This window comes from Mucor velutinosus, assembly GCF_035048745.1.
Source record: "Mucor velutinosus strain NIH1002 chromosome Unknown tig00001567, whole genome shotgun sequence".
NCBI classification, from domain to species: Eukaryota; Fungi; Mucoromycota; class Mucoromycetes; order Mucorales; family Mucoraceae; genus Mucor; species Mucor velutinosus.
The window spans coordinates 298,562-315,707 of record NW_027041896.1 but is presented as its reverse complement, the minus strand read 5'-3'; the positions used below and the strand labels follow the sequence as shown (position 1 = coordinate 315,707).

The 17,146-nt window shown below is 40.8% G+C and overlaps 4 protein-coding genes across 4 annotated transcripts; 2 read left to right on the top strand and 2 right to left on the bottom strand.

The window, feature by feature from the left end:
* Positions 1-3,767: 3,767 nt before the first annotated feature.
* On the top strand, positions 3,768-5,994 carry DNF1_3 (phospholipid transporting ATPase; the record flags this gene model as incomplete). The annotated part of the gene is made up of 3 exons (XM_064831157.1): positions 3,768-3,792; positions 3,853-4,539; positions 4,595-5,994. 3 exons carry the CDS (start codon positions 3,768-3,770, stop codon positions 5,992-5,994), a joined length of 2,112 nt encoding a protein of 703 aa, XP_064688025.1.
* A 1,567-nt stretch (positions 5,995-7,561) lies between these two features.
* ATC70_011973 (uncharacterized protein) lies at positions 7,562-9,966 on the bottom strand (the record flags this gene model as incomplete). The annotated part of the gene is made up of 2 exons (XM_064831156.1): positions 7,562-9,627; positions 9,696-9,966. The coding sequence occupies 2 exons, from the start codon at positions 9,964-9,966 to the stop codon at positions 7,562-7,564; spliced, it is 2,337 nt and encodes a 778-aa protein (XP_064688024.1).
* Positions 9,967-13,457: 3,491 nt separating this feature from the next.
* On the top strand, positions 13,458-15,865 carry ATC70_011972 (uncharacterized protein; the record flags this gene model as incomplete). Its single annotated transcript, XM_064831155.1, has 2 exons — positions 13,458-13,746; positions 13,806-15,865. The coding sequence occupies 2 exons, from the start codon at positions 13,458-13,460 to the stop codon at positions 15,863-15,865; spliced, it is 2,349 nt and encodes a 782-aa protein (XP_064688023.1).
* An 85-nt stretch (positions 15,866-15,950) lies between these two features.
* On the bottom strand, positions 15,951-17,146 carry CHS3_2 (Chitin synthase, class 3; the record flags this gene model as incomplete). The annotated part of the gene is made up of 4 exons (XM_064831154.1): positions 15,951-16,520; positions 16,581-16,745; positions 16,811-17,014; positions 17,072-17,146. 4 exons carry the CDS (start codon positions 17,144-17,146, stop codon positions 15,951-15,953), a joined length of 1,014 nt encoding a protein of 337 aa, XP_064688022.1.

Sequence of the window (17,146 nt, the reverse complement as noted above, 5' to 3'; positions counted from 1 at the left end):
TTGAAAGCGAAAAGTATACGAAAAGTGCTGGCTATATTGACTGATGCCTGCCTAAAACTTCATTGAATGTATAGGTGGGAACAAGGTAGGTCTTTTGATATTCATCGCGATATTTCGGAATGAGCACGTTACATGATATGTATATGATCGCGATCATGTACATGCCATATTGTTTTAATAGTACACATATTAATATTAATACATCTATTAATACATTAATGCTTTGTCGTCGATGTAAACCTATATAAAGCGTTTCTAGTGCTTGTTTTTTTTTGTTTTTTGTAACGAGCTAAGTATGCATGTAACGTTCTACACGCATGATTACATACATGATATCCAACGTATTTTTGATAATAGCACATATGCCGTTATCATCAAACCCTTTCACTCGGATGGGCATATGTAAACAGAACGCTCTTGCCCGTCAAATGATGTAATGAATACCCTCTCTTTTTCATACGCATGGACCCTGCTCTTGTGGTTTGATCGGAGAGTCATTCTCTATCATCTGCCTTCTGTATTGATCTTTAACTCGATAAAGCCGCATGGTCGAGATGGAAAACTTGCCGCTCAGAGAAAATTCCCAATCATGCGATGCAGATATCACGATGATCTCCCTTGTCAACTGTATCATAAAGACTCTATTTTGACAGCGGTAACATCAGCAGATAGAGAAACATTGCTCCACATTGTTTCATATTCATTTATTCACGTTTGTGTTTCGGTAAAAGGGTGCATGTACACAAAATTCTCTATTGCGTTTAATAAAACGCAAGGGAGGGAGAGCAGCAAAAAATAGATTTGAGTAGATCCAGAAGATTTCCATTTGAGTTGGCATCTCCGTCTGATTTCTAAAAGCTTCCACATGTCTAGATGAACGCACAACTTTCAATTAAGATATCAAAGCAGGGAGAACGGGATGTAGCGCACTGATGAGCATTGAATCAAGAAAAAAAAAACCGTTAGATCAGTTATACAGGCAAACAGAGGCTTAACAGATACAAGACCATACGAGTAGTGTAATACAAACATATGGGATTTTGCTCTAAATGTTATTTTGATTACAACTTCCCGACTGCTCCTTTTGCACACACACACACACACACACACACACTGTTGCATTATAAATTGATGGCCCTGTGTACATGTCAACATGATTCACCAACAAATCAATTAATTGCTCGCCGATAATTTGTACCACTGCAACATTCAAAGTTCGATACTAGGCTAAACTTGGCTTGCTATGTGTGCACATTTGGTAGTACAACTTTTTCCAAACAAGTGGCTCATGCATTTTTTAGAAGTTATGGATTACTATATTTTTTATAACGACTAGAGTGAAACAAAGCTAATCCAAATACTAAATTCAGTAATGTATGTGATGGGATTTCAATTAGTTTTTCACGAATAATGTAGCCAGATTGTGAACATCCTCGGTCTAAACTATGATGGAATTTCGAGACGAAAAATTGGACATTGTAATTAATGAAACGCAGTGCTATTCTAGATTGTCATTCGCACGGTAAAAATTTAAGGGTATTTGGCTCCAGTCAATAGAAATGTTAGATTGCAGAAATCAAGAAATGCTACACCATATGATCTGTCACACGTCTAGAAGCATGTTGTTGCATCTTTTTTCCTCATCTGTAATAAGTAAGGTAGGAAACACATTGGCGAGTATGGATGGACGAACAAAACCTTAAACCACTGGCAACCGCGCACATTTTGTACATGAATTCTGACAGGATAATGCAGATATCATTACCAAGTTTTTCGTAATCATGATTCTGGACAATTGCAGAGTTTGCATATCTATAGCAGAACATATAAGCAGTAATAGTTGCTGCAGTGTAACCCGAATCGCAATGAATGGCAAAATCTGTCAAGAAGCTTTGTACATTGCAACCTGGAAAAGTTCTTATCTAACCGGATGAAACAACAGCAATTAACAAGAAATGGGCCGTGTCTAAAGAGGATGGTTCGGCTGATATCTCCTTTTTTGATGGTTTAATTCGTTTCAAAAACAAGAACTCAACCGCAACCCTTACCACTGGTATTTGTAATTCCATTGAACTATCTTGTTTTGGCCAATGATAATGGCATTATATAAAATTTCTCTTGTAACACGCCACAACCAAACTTGAAGAGGGTAAAGAAGCGATCAAGCTTGATAAAGACCAAAAAGAATGGACTGGACCTCTGAGCATTAGTAATAAATCCAAACTCCATGCATACATGCATTTGTAAACATGCCATTTTTCATTTGGGCTAAAATTATGTGTACGCTTAATTAATTGCGAAGAGATGATGATGAAGAGAGTAACACTTTGACATGGTTTTAGAATGCTCAATCCTGGAAAGGGGATGACATTAAAGGGGTTGTGCTGGTAACAAGAAACAAGAACAGTTTCAATATCATTTGTTTAAGATATTTGGCACATTTGATCTGGTCAGAGATTATTCTCAACTAAAAAAAAAAAAAAGAAAAAAGAAAAAAAAAAGATAGCGGGTATCTTTCCCACTATGTCAGCCAGACATCTGTGCATGCAGCAAGGAACCAGTGAGCCTCAATGATTAGATCAATGACAAATACAGCCTAGTGTCATTTTGACATGGCAGGAATAAAAGGACAAAATTTACTTTTTCAGTGAGACAAATATCTCATCACATCAAGCTTTAAAAGTCAATCCAGCAGATGGGATGTTTACTAATATAGGCATATCAATGTATGGCCATAGAAAAGGAATACAGTTTACTCATTTGTTGCTGTATCTCAGGCATATCAAAGATGAAATGCGGTGACATTAGTGCAAAAGTAAATCGAGTGGTTGACGATGCTGCTAACTTTATCTAGCACTTCAATTGAATGCGGTGGTTCAATGAAGCCGTTGTGAGCGTATCCGAAGCCGGCTAAATGAAGTGAAAATGGCATCATACCTTGATTTCTCTGATTTGGTGCGAATTTCAGGCGAGAGCGTATGGACAAGAGTAAGCTCTATTAAAATAATACGCAAAACCAAAAAGAATCAAGATGGAACAAACAAAGAACAATGCATCAAGTACATTGTACAAACACGTACTGTGTGTTTAAGGCACCAGATGTTTCAAGCAACATTGAAGGCAGCAGGGCAGGGATGATTTGATACAATAGCAATGGATAGTAAGGAGAATCCCGGGATACATGCCCGTTGCGATGAAGCCAATATAAGATGACTGCCAGTCAAATGGCATTGATTTTATTTTCTCAATACGATATACATCAAATCTTGTAGATATATCCATGTCTCGTCTCAAGATGTACAACAAAACGTTGATTAATTAGTTTCATCCTTGTGTGCCCCAGATGTTGCTTTACCAGAGGCTGTTGAATTTAGCAAAATTTTGCGTGTGTGCAATGTTGCAATAGGCGATTAAATCAATCAGTCAACTCAGAATCATGTGGCTAAAATATGAAACTTGCACAATAGCCCGCTAAAAAGCGGCATGAAGGTTACGAAGAAGAAGAAGAAGAAGAAGAAAAAAGTTTTTTTCATAACTGGGCAGATCCCGAAATTAGTAAAGTCAAGAAAAAAAAAAAAAAAAAAAAAAAAAAAAAAAAAAAAAAAAAACTGTATATATATATATAGCAGCAAGATTTTTTCATTTCACAAGAAAACTTTCTTTTTTTTTTTTCTCTCTCTCTCTCTTCCTTCTCTAAACTTTGTATCATTAAATTGACACTTTAAAACATTTTTGATTTATCCTAAATATACAGAACACATATAGACATGGATTCTTCTGATCTCTCCGACAGTAAGATTCTTCATGATAAACATTGATGCAGTAATATGTTTGCTAACATAAATCAAATAGTCCCAGCTGTTCGTCTCGCTTCTGGCGTTGAAATGCAACAAAGATGGCCATCATCATCTGTTCATAGCAATGATCCACAACAATCTCTGCATCAGCAACAACAGCAACAGCAACAGCAAAAGCCTACTGCTGGTGAAGCTCCTCGTCTCATTGAATTGGCACCTACGAGAGGTAGTCAAGGCACTGTTGTCACAGTTGTCGTGCAATCATTGCCTCATCAAATCGTTCCTGTCAAATTGGCTTTCAACAGTCTTGTTGTAGACACCAAGCAAATGCAAGCACAAGGCATCACTTCCCTCGTCGCTGCCGTTCCTCCTTTCCAGCATACGCACTCCACTACTGCTAATGTTCCCATCTCCATCTGCATGCTTGACAAAGACTCTGTTACTGAAACTTGGCCTGTAGCTGAATTTGTCTATGAGTTCGATACAAAGGACAACAGCACCACAGCCACTACCACACCTACCACATCTGCTTCATCAATCAACACTGTCAATGATTACAATAATGATGAGATGTCCAATGATATATCCCCCTATCCACATCAACAGCAACCTAGAGAGGAGAACTTTCTGGGTGGTGCATCTACTCCTTCCAACTATGACAGCTTCTATCAACAACCTGTCAGCAATTACAGCCAATACAGTAGCTACTACAATGCTCCCAGAGATGTGTACAATGACTCCAGTATGTATTCAATTCAGCTGTCATAATGTAACATGCACTAATTTGTTCTACCTAGAATACAATCAATACAGAGCCACTAATCAAGCTCGTCCTAGTCAACAACCCTTGAACCCATTGAACTATAACAACAGCACCATGAATCTCTTTGGCTCAAGCACAACTGGCTTTACTGGCATGTTGACTGGATTTGATCAAAACGAGTCTGTTCTCCCTACCTCGTTACCTCAAACTTCTCTTGGTTACCCTCAACAAGTGGCTGCTGCTGCTGCTGTACCTCCTCAACGCCAATCAGCTCCTACTACACCAACCGCTTATGGCTATGCTAAATCCTCTGTCCATGTTCCCACTACCTCGGTTGCCAATTATCAACCCTATCCCGGCCTTGTCAGTCGTGCCAATCTCAAGATCATGGGTGATCTGGATTCTATGGCCAAGAACTGGGCTGCTGATGAATGGGAGCACCGCCGTAGATTGGTTCAATTTTGGCGTGAACAGAATGGCAATGAGATCCGCTGTACATTTGACCCTGTTGCTCAAGGCGAACGTATTACCTCTAACAGTGGCCACATTGTTGTCTCTTGTATCTACTGGGCTGAACGCAACGATTGTTTCATCACCTCTGTTGACTGTATTCATCTCTTGGAGTCTCTTATGGACATTAGATTCAGCGTTGAAGAAAAGAACCGTGTCCGTCGTAACTTGGAAGGCTTCCGTCCATTGACTGTGAGCAAATGCAAGGCTGAATCTGCCGATTTCTTCAAGTTGATTATGAGCTTCCCTAATCCCAAGCCAAGAAACATTGAAAAGGACGTCAAGGTGTTCCCTTGGAAGACGCTTCCCTATGCCCTCAAGAAGATTGTCACCAAATACACTGCTTCATCCTACAACAGCAGCAGTAGCAGCAGCAGCAGCAATAGCAACGCTCAACATCAGCGTCGTGCTCAGTTGAAGAGCGCGAATGCCACACCTACAACTACTTCTGTATCTACTGGCAATACAAATACCACTTCCTACATGAATGTGCATCAGCAGGAGAACAACGTGGACAGCTTCTACTCCAATCCTCAATCCAATGTCTATCAACAACCACAACAAACATCATCACCCTTTGCATATCAACCATCACAGCCATCACAACAACAACAACAACAACAACAACAACAAGAACCTATTTCATCAATGTATCAAAGCTCCCCATCATCAGTTCCTGCATTTACAACTTCATCTTACACACAGTCTTCTCCCGTTCTTGATTCCAAGAATACACCTTCCCCACGCCTGCAATATCCATACAATGATATGCTGAATTCAAACGGTTCAGCAACTGGTGATTTAGCTGGCATGTCTGCCAAGGCTACCTCTTCTTCGTCATCGAATCAAGGATCTCCTTGTCTGGATAGACGCACCAGCCTCGACAATCAGCAAGACTATCTTGTCAATTTTAAGAATGAATAATCTCGCACGCTTTTCTCTTTTTTGCTCTTCCTCTTTTGTACATAATTTTTTGAATAAATCAAATTTAGATTACACTGTATTAGTATTGGCATTACATTGTGTCTCCTTTTTTTGGTGATATGGAAAATGGAATGCATGGATCACAGAAAAAAAAAAGAGATCAAAAATCAGGCCATTTTTGAACTACCTGTAAACCATATTACCCAGGCAGCAAAAGGGCCCCAACTGCCCTTTTTTTCAGGTAGTTACTAAAATCCGGAAATCGTTCTCGTTAGACAACGTAAAAAACGTGCAGCCTTGTTATTCTTATCCTTGTCCTGAATGTAGCATGCTAAAAGCAGTAATTTACATCGTCGTTTGATGTGCTCAAGATCGTAGATTCGCTGGTTTCATGCTTAATATCGCTCCGTTATATGCCAAAAAATGAACTTCCGGATATACCATTTGTCATAGTCAACGAAAAGGAGGTTTGTTGTGCAGTTTAATTTTGACATGTGGAATGACCCTTCTTGCCTTGCTTTCATATGTCGTATGATGTCACTTGCTATAGACAATTTTTGAATATTGGTATACATTTCTCATACTCGCTCTTATTTAATTCACATATCGAGGCGTGCAACCTTGATCAATCCTTCTGATTAATAATCTATTTGCTTCACTAGCCGATTAACTGGAACCTATCTGACACAAAGTTTCATCTGTTTAGGTAATAAATAAAAATGTTATGATTATACTACTTGGCCAATACTTTCGTATTCGGGTTTCATGAAGCTTTTGCCTTGTGTTAATTCCATGGGATTGATGCTTTCGAAATGTTTCAGTTATATATGGAACGACAGTAATAAATGGCCGTTAGCAAGCAAGAGTTGCATGATGAGAACCACCTTACCGTATCAGTATATGCAACATATATATTTTATCCAGCCTGAAACAGCATTAACATGACGATTCGATCTCTCCTTGAGAATGCGGCTATAGGTCCGCGCTGTAGGTCGTCTTACCTCAAGAAAAAAAGGGAAGAATCAGAATCGCAGTAAAGGAGAGTGATGTGATGGTCTTGATCTCGCAGATCAAGCATGGTTATCAGGTTTCAAAGCTGAATCTGTGTCCCTTAGATTGACCTTACTACATCATTCTTGTAGTATTGCGAAACAGCCTTCATTTTTGCATTGAAAATGTGAAGCAATCAAAGGGAAGGATGACTAAAACATTTGAAAAGCATTAAAATCAAATGTCTTGGTATTAAGAAACAAACGAACTGTTGGGATCCTTCGTATAATACACAATGTGTGAAACTTGTGTATGTTACTATGAAATAGCACATGTGCGGCTTCAAGAAGCCATCTCTTTGGAGTATCATTTGCTACATAGACGCAAGGGAATGCTACAAGAACTGCACTTGCTTTCTCGTACCTTTGATTTGGTTAAAGTTAATATACACTTTATCTGAAAGTAGCAAGAAATTGCAGCATTGGCAAAGGATTGCACTTCAAACAAAACTAATCTCACAGCATTCATATGGAAAAAAAAAGTGTTTATTGTTAATTTTACGAATAAATATGTAAACTTAATAATCATCCTTCAATCTTCTGGAGGCTTGACGGATAGCCCGGGCAGCTCTCTCTTCAGCATGACGAGCTTGCGCGTAATCCTCAGCTTCAATGCCATCTACAATAGCAGGGAAGACTTGAGAAGAGTAGCCAGTCCAAAGGCCAGGAGCGTAAACCACATGCTTGAACCAGTTGCGGCCTTGGATACCCTCAGGATCAATGAAACCACGTTCAAAGAATGTGAGGCGGTTGTTGGTTCTTGCTAAACGCTTAGCCAAGACTAAAGGAATAGCATCGAGAGACTTGTACTCAGCAAGGCGTTCTTCGAGGCGTTGTCTCTTGTGTTGGAAACGGCGTGTGGTCTTTTGCAGCTTATCAACAGCACTTTCCAGTTCAGGGAAGGTGTGAGGAGCAGCAAATTCAGTGAGTCTATCCACGTATTTGGCCAGTTCAGCACTGTAATCAGTGGGATACAAAGGCAACACAGGTGAATCGGCAAGGCGCAAGGTGAGCAAACCCCAGAGCTTCACAAGGGCCTGATGGTATAAGAACTCTGGATCACCAAACTTTTCCATCCAGTGGAAACTATCATAATTGCTGTGATACACGCCATAATCACCACTAAAGCCCAAGTTGATACTAGCAACGCCAACGTGATCCAAGAAGCCAACAAAGTCGGATCCAGATCCTAATTGACCAATTTCAGGGTTTTCATCTTCAGTGCGCTTTTGGTCTGCTCTCCAAGCATCAAGGACAGATCCACCCGTACGAGGATCATGAATATCAGAAACAACACTGTAAAGAATACGATTGAGAGAAGGAGATGCTTGGGCGTCAAAGTGAGAACCAGAGACAGCGGTATCAACATTGATGTATACAGCGGCTTCTTTATCAAGCCACTCTCTGTTATCTTCCACCCATTCGGTGGAACCAACAAGACCGTATTCTTCAGCATCCCATGATGCTAGAACAATTGTACGTCTAGGGCGCCAGCCAGTCTTCAAGAGTTCACCAAATACGCGGGCAAGTTCCATGAGCGAAGCAGATCCAGAGGAAGGATCAACGCCACCATACACCCAAGCGTCGCGATGATTACCCAAAATGATAGCCTTTTCAGGCTCCTGAGCGCCTTCAATGCGAGCAATGACATTCCAAATGGGCGTAATCTTGTTTTCAATATGGTTGACCAGAATAGCCTCACCTTCAGTAGGACCACTGAAATAATGAACTTCATCAAGGCCGCCAGCCCAATCTTCTTTACCGCGAACACCCAATCCTTGAGTAGCCTTAAGAATTGGCAAAGCATCTTCCCAAGATAAAGGCAATGAGGGGATCTTGGCCAAACCAGGAGAATCTTCTGGTTTGATACGAGTAGCATTTTCAGTGGCAGGATAGCCAGGAGTTAAGGGGTCACCAGCAAGAAGTGATAGGTATTGAACAGAACCTCTCTGAGCAGAGCTCTTGGATCTCCAAGGGCCATCAGGATAAGACTCGGCTGGATTTGAAGAGTTGTCCTTGTTCAATGGTCCATCATCAATGGGATCAGAGTAGATCAGCGCACCTGCACAACCAAAGATCTCAGCAACTCTGACTTTGAGGCCACGGAAGTTGCCACCATAGCGCATCAAAGCAATAGTACCGTTTAGCTCAATACCTTGATCCTTCAAGAACTGGAAGTCTTGCAAGCGACCGTAATTTGCATAGACAATGCGACCTTGAACAGTGCCGTTTTTGGAATAGCCGTGGAAGGTGGGAACCACATTGGGATTCTTGCTAGTTTCGTCTTCGTCCACTGGGTCTTCGGTCAGCTTGGCTTCGAATTGCAAGTGCTTGGGGCCAGAGACAATAGCCAAACGGTGAGAGACGGGATAGTTTAACAGTGGCCAGTAGGTGTCAATCTTGGTTTCCAATCCAAAACTTTCAAATTGGTCGCGAGTCCATTCAGCTTGTTTCTTGTCGTTGGGAGTGCCAGCCAAATGGGCTTCAGAGGTGTATGTCTTTAAATAATCGCGGACGCTTTTGTTTGAAGGTAAATCAAGGAAAATCTTTTCGGCATTTGTTAATCCAGGAGTTGGGGTAGCTGCTAAGGAGCCGAAAAAAAACAGCATGAATACTTCAGCAGATCATGGATTATCCGTCTATTATACTTACAAGGTTTCTTTGCATGATGCTTATTAAACCACAGTCCAACAGTAACTCCCAAGAGAATGAGAGCCAGCACAAGAGCTACAATAGTAGTTACAATGCGGAATGTGGTCTTTCTTGGAGGTTCAACAGTGCCTCTCTCGCGGTTCAATAAGGGAGTGTTTTCATCACGCTCTCCATTCCACTTTCTATCAAACCATTCGCGAGCTTGGTTCCAGCGCTGTTTGATTCCATTTCCATCCCCTTCGTCTGATGGTAATGAGATAGCTCCTGCCATTGTGTTATGTTGTATGATAAGGAGATATCGAAAAGAAGAAGAGATTCGAAATGAAAATTTGAAGCTAAAATATGGACACCACAGATTCGGAGTTGTGTCTGGTAAGAGATTATGGATGTTGAACGAATATGGCAATAAATGCCCTTGTTGATCCTTCAAGATACATTATGCTTTTGTCCGAAGGCTCGGCAGAATTTGACACTTGGCTCTCACAATTCTGCTTGGTGATTAATGTATTTAATTGCTTGCTATGAGCGATTTCTTTATTTGTGATGCCCTCCGTCATAAACACAGAGAATGACGAATGCTATCATGGAAATTGGACCATCATCCAAATTCATGCAATTTGCTAATGGATACACCCCATTCCAGGGCGGGTTATTCTTTTTCCATGTTCTGATTGTGTAGATCAAAATGGCTCCCATTCTATCATCTGATCAACATTTCTACCGCCTATTGCTATCTATATACTGAAAGTCCTCCTTTCAAACTATAAATTGCCGTGGGAGAACCCTTCATTACTCATCTAAAACTAAGAATTTGAATTTTCTTCGATGCTTCATGTCTGTATCTATGGGAACAATACATATATGCGCGGATAGCACACTTATATTATTTCTTACTACTGGGAACTGTGCTAATCACAGCGAAGTCTGGATGCATTTGAGCCGTGTTTTCTCCCGTTGGAAGCGGTTTTAGACCGCCAGAGTAGCACCAAACAGTTGCTCGCATCTAGCGCTTACTTTCTGACACTTTTGCTGAACTTTTTTAGGATCGTCGAAAATCGACCAAAAATCCATGAGGGATGCCTCATGATTTTCATCGAAAATCAAACGATCGCACTTTTCACGTCAACAACAAAGACTTTTACTATGGTACATATTAGATCAAAATGATGCTATTGATCTAGAGCAACGCCTGGAATTACTTTTATGAGACCTTCATATGTGAAATCTTGACATATTCGCCAAAAACCTGATTTCGTATTTACTGAATTTACTCGATAGATTTATTCAAAACACCTCTTATGAATGAGACCATTAGATGCGCCTTGAAAAGCACTCCAAGGAAGCTTAAGGAAGTATATGAATATCATCATAGCTTACATAGTCGAATTGGTCGAAATGGTTTAAAGAAGTCGAAAAAAAAACGAGATTTGACCAATCTAGAACGAAAATTGGTATTCGGAGATTCAATAATTTAGGCATTCAAGAATGCTTCTCATGACGACGAATGCAATGGTATTCGAAAGGGAATCGCAGGTAGTAGAAGAGTACTATTAAATCTATAGTCCCTAGATACTTTTATAACCCTGATATGAAAACTGAGTTGCCTGGCATCTGTCAGGCCTGGCTCATATATGATTAATGATTTTTACAATCAATCAACAAAAACCACTTTCACTTTTGTCATCTTTCCTCTGCTCAGTGCTGTCAACAACGCTTTTTTTGAACGACGACGACCTGAAGCCTCAGAGATTTTCCTATTTACTGCAGACATGTTATGCAGCCCATGAATCGTCAATGTCCAGATGGACGCTATTAAATGTAGAATGCAAGAAAGTAGCATGCTTAACAGTAATGCTATGATTTTTTTACCTACTTTCCATACGCTTCAAAAGCATCTATTACTGTATTGCCTTCATGATGAAAAGGGCATTGAGTTTGCCTGCCAACCCCACCAGCCAAAATTAATTCAAACCCAGAATAATAGTCTGTTCCAGATTGGCCAAATCTTGATGGTTTTGGACTCGATTGAACTATCCTTGCAGATTCGACTAAGTAAGATATAATGATCACCCTATGCTTCTTTAAGCTTTCTTGGAGTGCTTTTCAAGGCGCATCCAATGATACCAAGTAAGATCTATGTTTTGAATAAGCTTATTGAGAAATTTGTGAAAATATGAAAAGAGGTTTCTGGCCAAAACGTCGAAATTTTACATATCAAAGTCCCACACAGATGATTTCAGAGGTTGCTTTGGATCGATAGAAACATTTGATTCAAGATATACCATAGTAAAAGCCTTCGTTTTCAAGGTGAAAAACGCGATCGTTTGATTTTTAATGAAAACCATGAGGGGTACCTCATGCTTTTTGGTCGATTTTTGGCTATGTTTTTTTGATCCCCAAAAAGTTAAACAAAGGTATCAGCAAGTAAATGCTAGATGAGAACAGTCGTTTGGAGCTATTTTGGCAGCTTTAAAGGGCTTCTACCACCAGAAATCACTGCTCAAACGCACTCATATTTTGCTGTATTTGAGGCACTAAGGACTAAAAAGTGGAAGTACCAGTATGCTGCTTGCCCGTATATGAAGTAGCTACGTGTATATGGATGTATAGCACCACATTCGAATCAAATCCACAGATAACATGAAGTGTTTTCATGTGTAAGTAGAGGGTCAACATGAAAGTAGTAGTACTTTTAAAGATACGCAAGGGCAATCGGTAGCGCGAGCTGCCTCTGCGCAGGTTGATTCTCACCGAAGCGAAGCAAAAGTAAAGAGCCATTCAAAGCATAAATACGCGTTGTTATAAAGTAACTACTGGCAGCCATATGCTTTCAGTATTAGATAGGCAATTTCTTATATAGATGCGTATTGAGATCGAAATTTTGTGGCAATAAAGTGAACACTAGAGCAACGTAGTCATTATAGATACGTAAAATCAAATATATTTCTTGTTATTCAGACTTTAGATGTATGGATGGCAAGTTAAATACCATGTACTATAATAGGGCGTACAAACGGGTACAACCTTAGTATGGCTTGAGGCACAGTATAAACGGAAATGACTAATTCGTGTGAATTCAGCCAAACACGTCAGAAATTCTATACCCATAGATCAAACAATTAAAATTTACACATAAACATTACACTAATTTGTCAGCATGAATATCAAGCTAGAAGAACAAAGAGCTGTTGTTCATTAAGAATTTTTTATTCTTGAATAGCCATTCACTTGCTTCATGCTTTGTCTGACCGTCTGTATTGCGGTTGTACCTGGATCTGTAACTATCCTTGTTTCATGCGAGCACGCATTGATCCTCTGAATAGACCCTTTGCGAATTGCTGTCCATTGGTGTAACAATGATGTGGTGATAGCATTGAGGCAAATTCGTATATCTCCTATACAAGGATAGCTCCTCGGGGAAAAACTTCACCGAGAAGTATGCGAAATACACCATCTTGAGATTATCTCTATATGAATTTGTGCAAGAATTGCATTCTAACCATTACCCTAAAAGCGTCAATGCAAGCAATTATATACGTGGAACGATTATGTAGGGAAGAGATCCTCGGTACTGTAACTTATCTGCTACAATGATGATTATTGATAAAGAACCGCATTGTGGAAGATCCCTTTTACTGCTTTACCATTGTACAATCGCATAACTCCGAGAGCATCACAACACATCATATCTATTGCATAAATACACATTCTAGTTTGTATCCCTTTCTTCTTGCTTTTTATATATTTCAAACATTGCTGAAAATGACAGGAGCTAACTCACTACCGCCTGGTGATGGTAGTCATGGAGATAGCATCAAACACAGTTGGAATCAAGCTCGTATATGGTTTGAAAAGCAATGGAATGGGCAAGACGAAACGACCCCCTTATTGTACAATGAACGAGATACTAATGCTGACCACCGTCAACAAGCTCGTCGCAAAAAGACAGCATTTCGTCTACTGGTTACCAATATCGCATTGATGATAGCTCTCGCCTTGTTGGGCGTTTCCTTTGGTTTCTGGTACAGTAAGCGTTCGGCACAAAAGCCAGGTACGTATGTTACATGCACCTGCTGTAAATTATTCATGCTGACCCTTGGCTCATTGTAGTAACATCATCACAGGCGGAAAAAATCTTGCTCGATTCGCCCTCCAGAGACAATTTGCGTAATTATCTCAAGATATATACCTCTGAAGCACATTTAGCAGGTACTCCCAACGACAAGAAACAAGCTGAATGGACTCGCAATCAGTTTGAGAGCTTTGGATTGAAAGCCAATATTAATACGTACTGGCCACTGTTAAATTATCCCATCAACCATCGCTTAGCACTTGTCTCTGGTCCCAAACATTTACGATTTGAAGCCAAGTTGACCGAAGACCCTGTTGAAGACGACGAGACGAGCAGAGATCCTAATGTAGTACCTCTGTTCCATGGCTACTCCAAAAACGGCACTGTTCAAGGTCGCATTGTCTATGCAAATTACGGTCGCTTGCAAGACTTCCAGTTCTTGAAGGATCAAGGTATTGAGCTAAACGGTACTATTGCTTTGATGCGCTATGGTGGCAACTTCCGTGGCCTCAAAGTCAGAGCTGCTGAGATCTTTGGTTGTGCAGGTGCGCTGATCTACTCTGATCCCATTGATGATGGACCATTGAACAAGGACAACTCTTCAAATCCAGCCGAGTCTTATCCTGATGGCCCTTGGAGATCCAAGAGCTCTGCTCAAAGAGGCTCTGTTCAATATTTCTCAGTGATTGCTGGCGATCCTTTGACCCCTGGCTATCCTGCCACTGAAAATGCTACCCGTATCAAGTATGAGGATTCTCCTGGTGTGCCCAAAATTCCCTCGTTGCCTTTATCTTGGGAAGATGCTTTACCAATTCTTAAGGCTACTCAAGGATTGGGTGTTCGCGGTAAAGAAGATTGGGCTGGCGGCCTTGATGAAGTTCATTATTTCAGTGGTCCCACTGAAGGTGAGGCTATTCTGGTCAACCATATTGAAAACAAGATTACGCCCATTTGGAATGTCATTGCTCGCATTGAAGGCGCTCAGGAGCCTGAAAAGGCTATTATTTTGGGTAATCATCGCGACGCTTGGGTGTATGGTGGCGTTGATCCTTCCTCTGGATCTGCTTCGCTCATGGAACTTGCTCGCATATTTGGTGAACTCTTGAAGACTGGCTGGCGTCCACGTCGTACCATTATACTAGCTTCCTGGGACGCTGAAGAATATGGTCTTGTTGGCTCCACTGAGTGGGTGGAAGACAATGCTGAGTGGCTTGATAAGGAAGCTGCTGTTTATGTCAATGTCGATACTGCTGTTTCGGGATCTCACTTTGGCGTTCAAGCATCTCCTTCATTGAATCGCATCCTGTATGAAGTGACCTCTGAGATTCATGACCCTCGTACTGGCAAATCAGTGTTTGACGCATGGAGTGCAGATGAAAAGCTGGTGGGTCATGAGCATCCAGAAGTGTATCGATTGGGATCTGGTTCTGACTTTGCTCCCTTCCTGGATCACGCAGGCATTGCTAGTGTCAACTTTGCTTTCCGTGGTGATTACGGTGTATACCACAGCAACTATGACAGCTTTCGCTGGATGGAGAAATATGGCGATCCAGGATTCTATTACCATCAAGCCCTTGTCAAGCTCTGGGGTCTGCTTGCTTTGCGTCTCTCTGACTCGCCTGTCTTACCTCTCTACCTTAATGACTACAGTGCTGAAATTGCCAAATATACTGCGGAGATCACTGATTTAGCTGCTCCTCAGACATTCCCTGAATTAAAGGTCGCTGTCAACAACCTTCAAAGTGTCACTGGTGATTTTGAGGAATACAGACAAGGCATTGAGAAACTTATCTCTCAATACGAGTCATTGGATGACATCCCTCTCAAGTTGTCCAAGGATATGAAGAAAGTAAATGATCATCTTGCTTTCTTTGAGCGTGGTTTCATTGACCCCAAGGGCAACAAGGATCGTGATTTCTTCAAACATGTCATCTTTGCTCCTGGACTTTGGCAAGGATATGCTGCTCAAATCTTCCCTGCTATTGCGGATGGCATTGAAAACAACAACCGCAAACAAGCTCGCCAGGCTGGAAAGAGAGCTGCCTGGGCAATTGAGCAGACTGCAAGCTCATTTAATGGATATCAGCAGTCGCAATAAATTGATTTTGAGACCTTTTGTATTTGTAAAAGCATAATCGAGCGATTTTTATTTGAAATACTATGTTGCAAATGTAGACAACAAACTAAAACTTGAAAACTCTGTCTTTCGAGTAGCCTAGTTCCTTGAGGATGCCGCCAAGTTTACCTTGACTCATCAGAATGGTTTCGCCTGCTATTGATTTGACCATGGGAGGAGGGCCACAGACAAAGATGATAGAGTCTTCTGCTTGTGGGCTAGGTAAATGTTCTTGAATGACCTCCTTGTTGACAAAACCACTGACACCTGTCCAATTTGTTGGTGCTTTATCCAATGCATACACTACTTTGAAACGATCAGGATGCTCCTTTGCGATTTTGTCCAATTCATTCTTCAATAATATATCTTGTTCGGTTTGGTTCGCGTATATCAGAGACACCCTAACATTCTTGTCGGTGGAATCTTCGTGAAATATTCTCTTGATGATTTGTAGCATGGGAGTAATACCAGTGCCACCAGCGATCATGCCCACGTTTTGCTTTTGGGTATTTTCCCAATCATATTTGACCATAGGGCCCTTGAAATCAAGTGTGTCTCCAGGTTTCATAGTGTGAATAAGAGGTGTCATTGCTCCATCATCGTACTTTTTGATCATGAAATCAATATGTCCTGCCGTCTGTGTAGAAATGCGTTATTTGTCTGATCCCGTAGATTGTAGTCTATACTATTAACTAACCTTCTCATCAGAAATGGGCGTGTAGGGTCGAAGAACAGGCAAGAAGCCTCCTGAAGAGTGTTTTACAATAACACAAGAGGCTACAGGAAGACCAGAAGTCTGGCCTTCAGGAAGAGCAAAACGGAATAGACTCGTGTTATGAGTGACAGGCTGAATATCCAAAAGCTATCAACAGTCTACGTTAGTATATATATATATATGCTTTACAAACCGTATATAACGCACATTACCTTGAGAGAGACAAAACCCCTTGATTTGAATACAGACGATGACCTATCTTCTTGTAATGGGCATGTCTTGCCTTGCTTCTTGTTGTAAGCAATTCCACTTACAAAGCCAGCACCAAGCAACCCTAATAGCAGACCGTTGCTTAATCCACCCTTTTTGGCTGGAGTTTCTGTGGAGTACTGACGCACATTGCGAAATGCTTGTGCCTGCATGAATGTGCATTAAAAAACTAAATAATTTCATTTGACTAACGAGAGGGTTACCTGTGAAAATCGCAATGCTGGGCTTTGGGCAGCTTGACGGATACCCTTATTTATAGTTGATGTAAAGAAACGCAT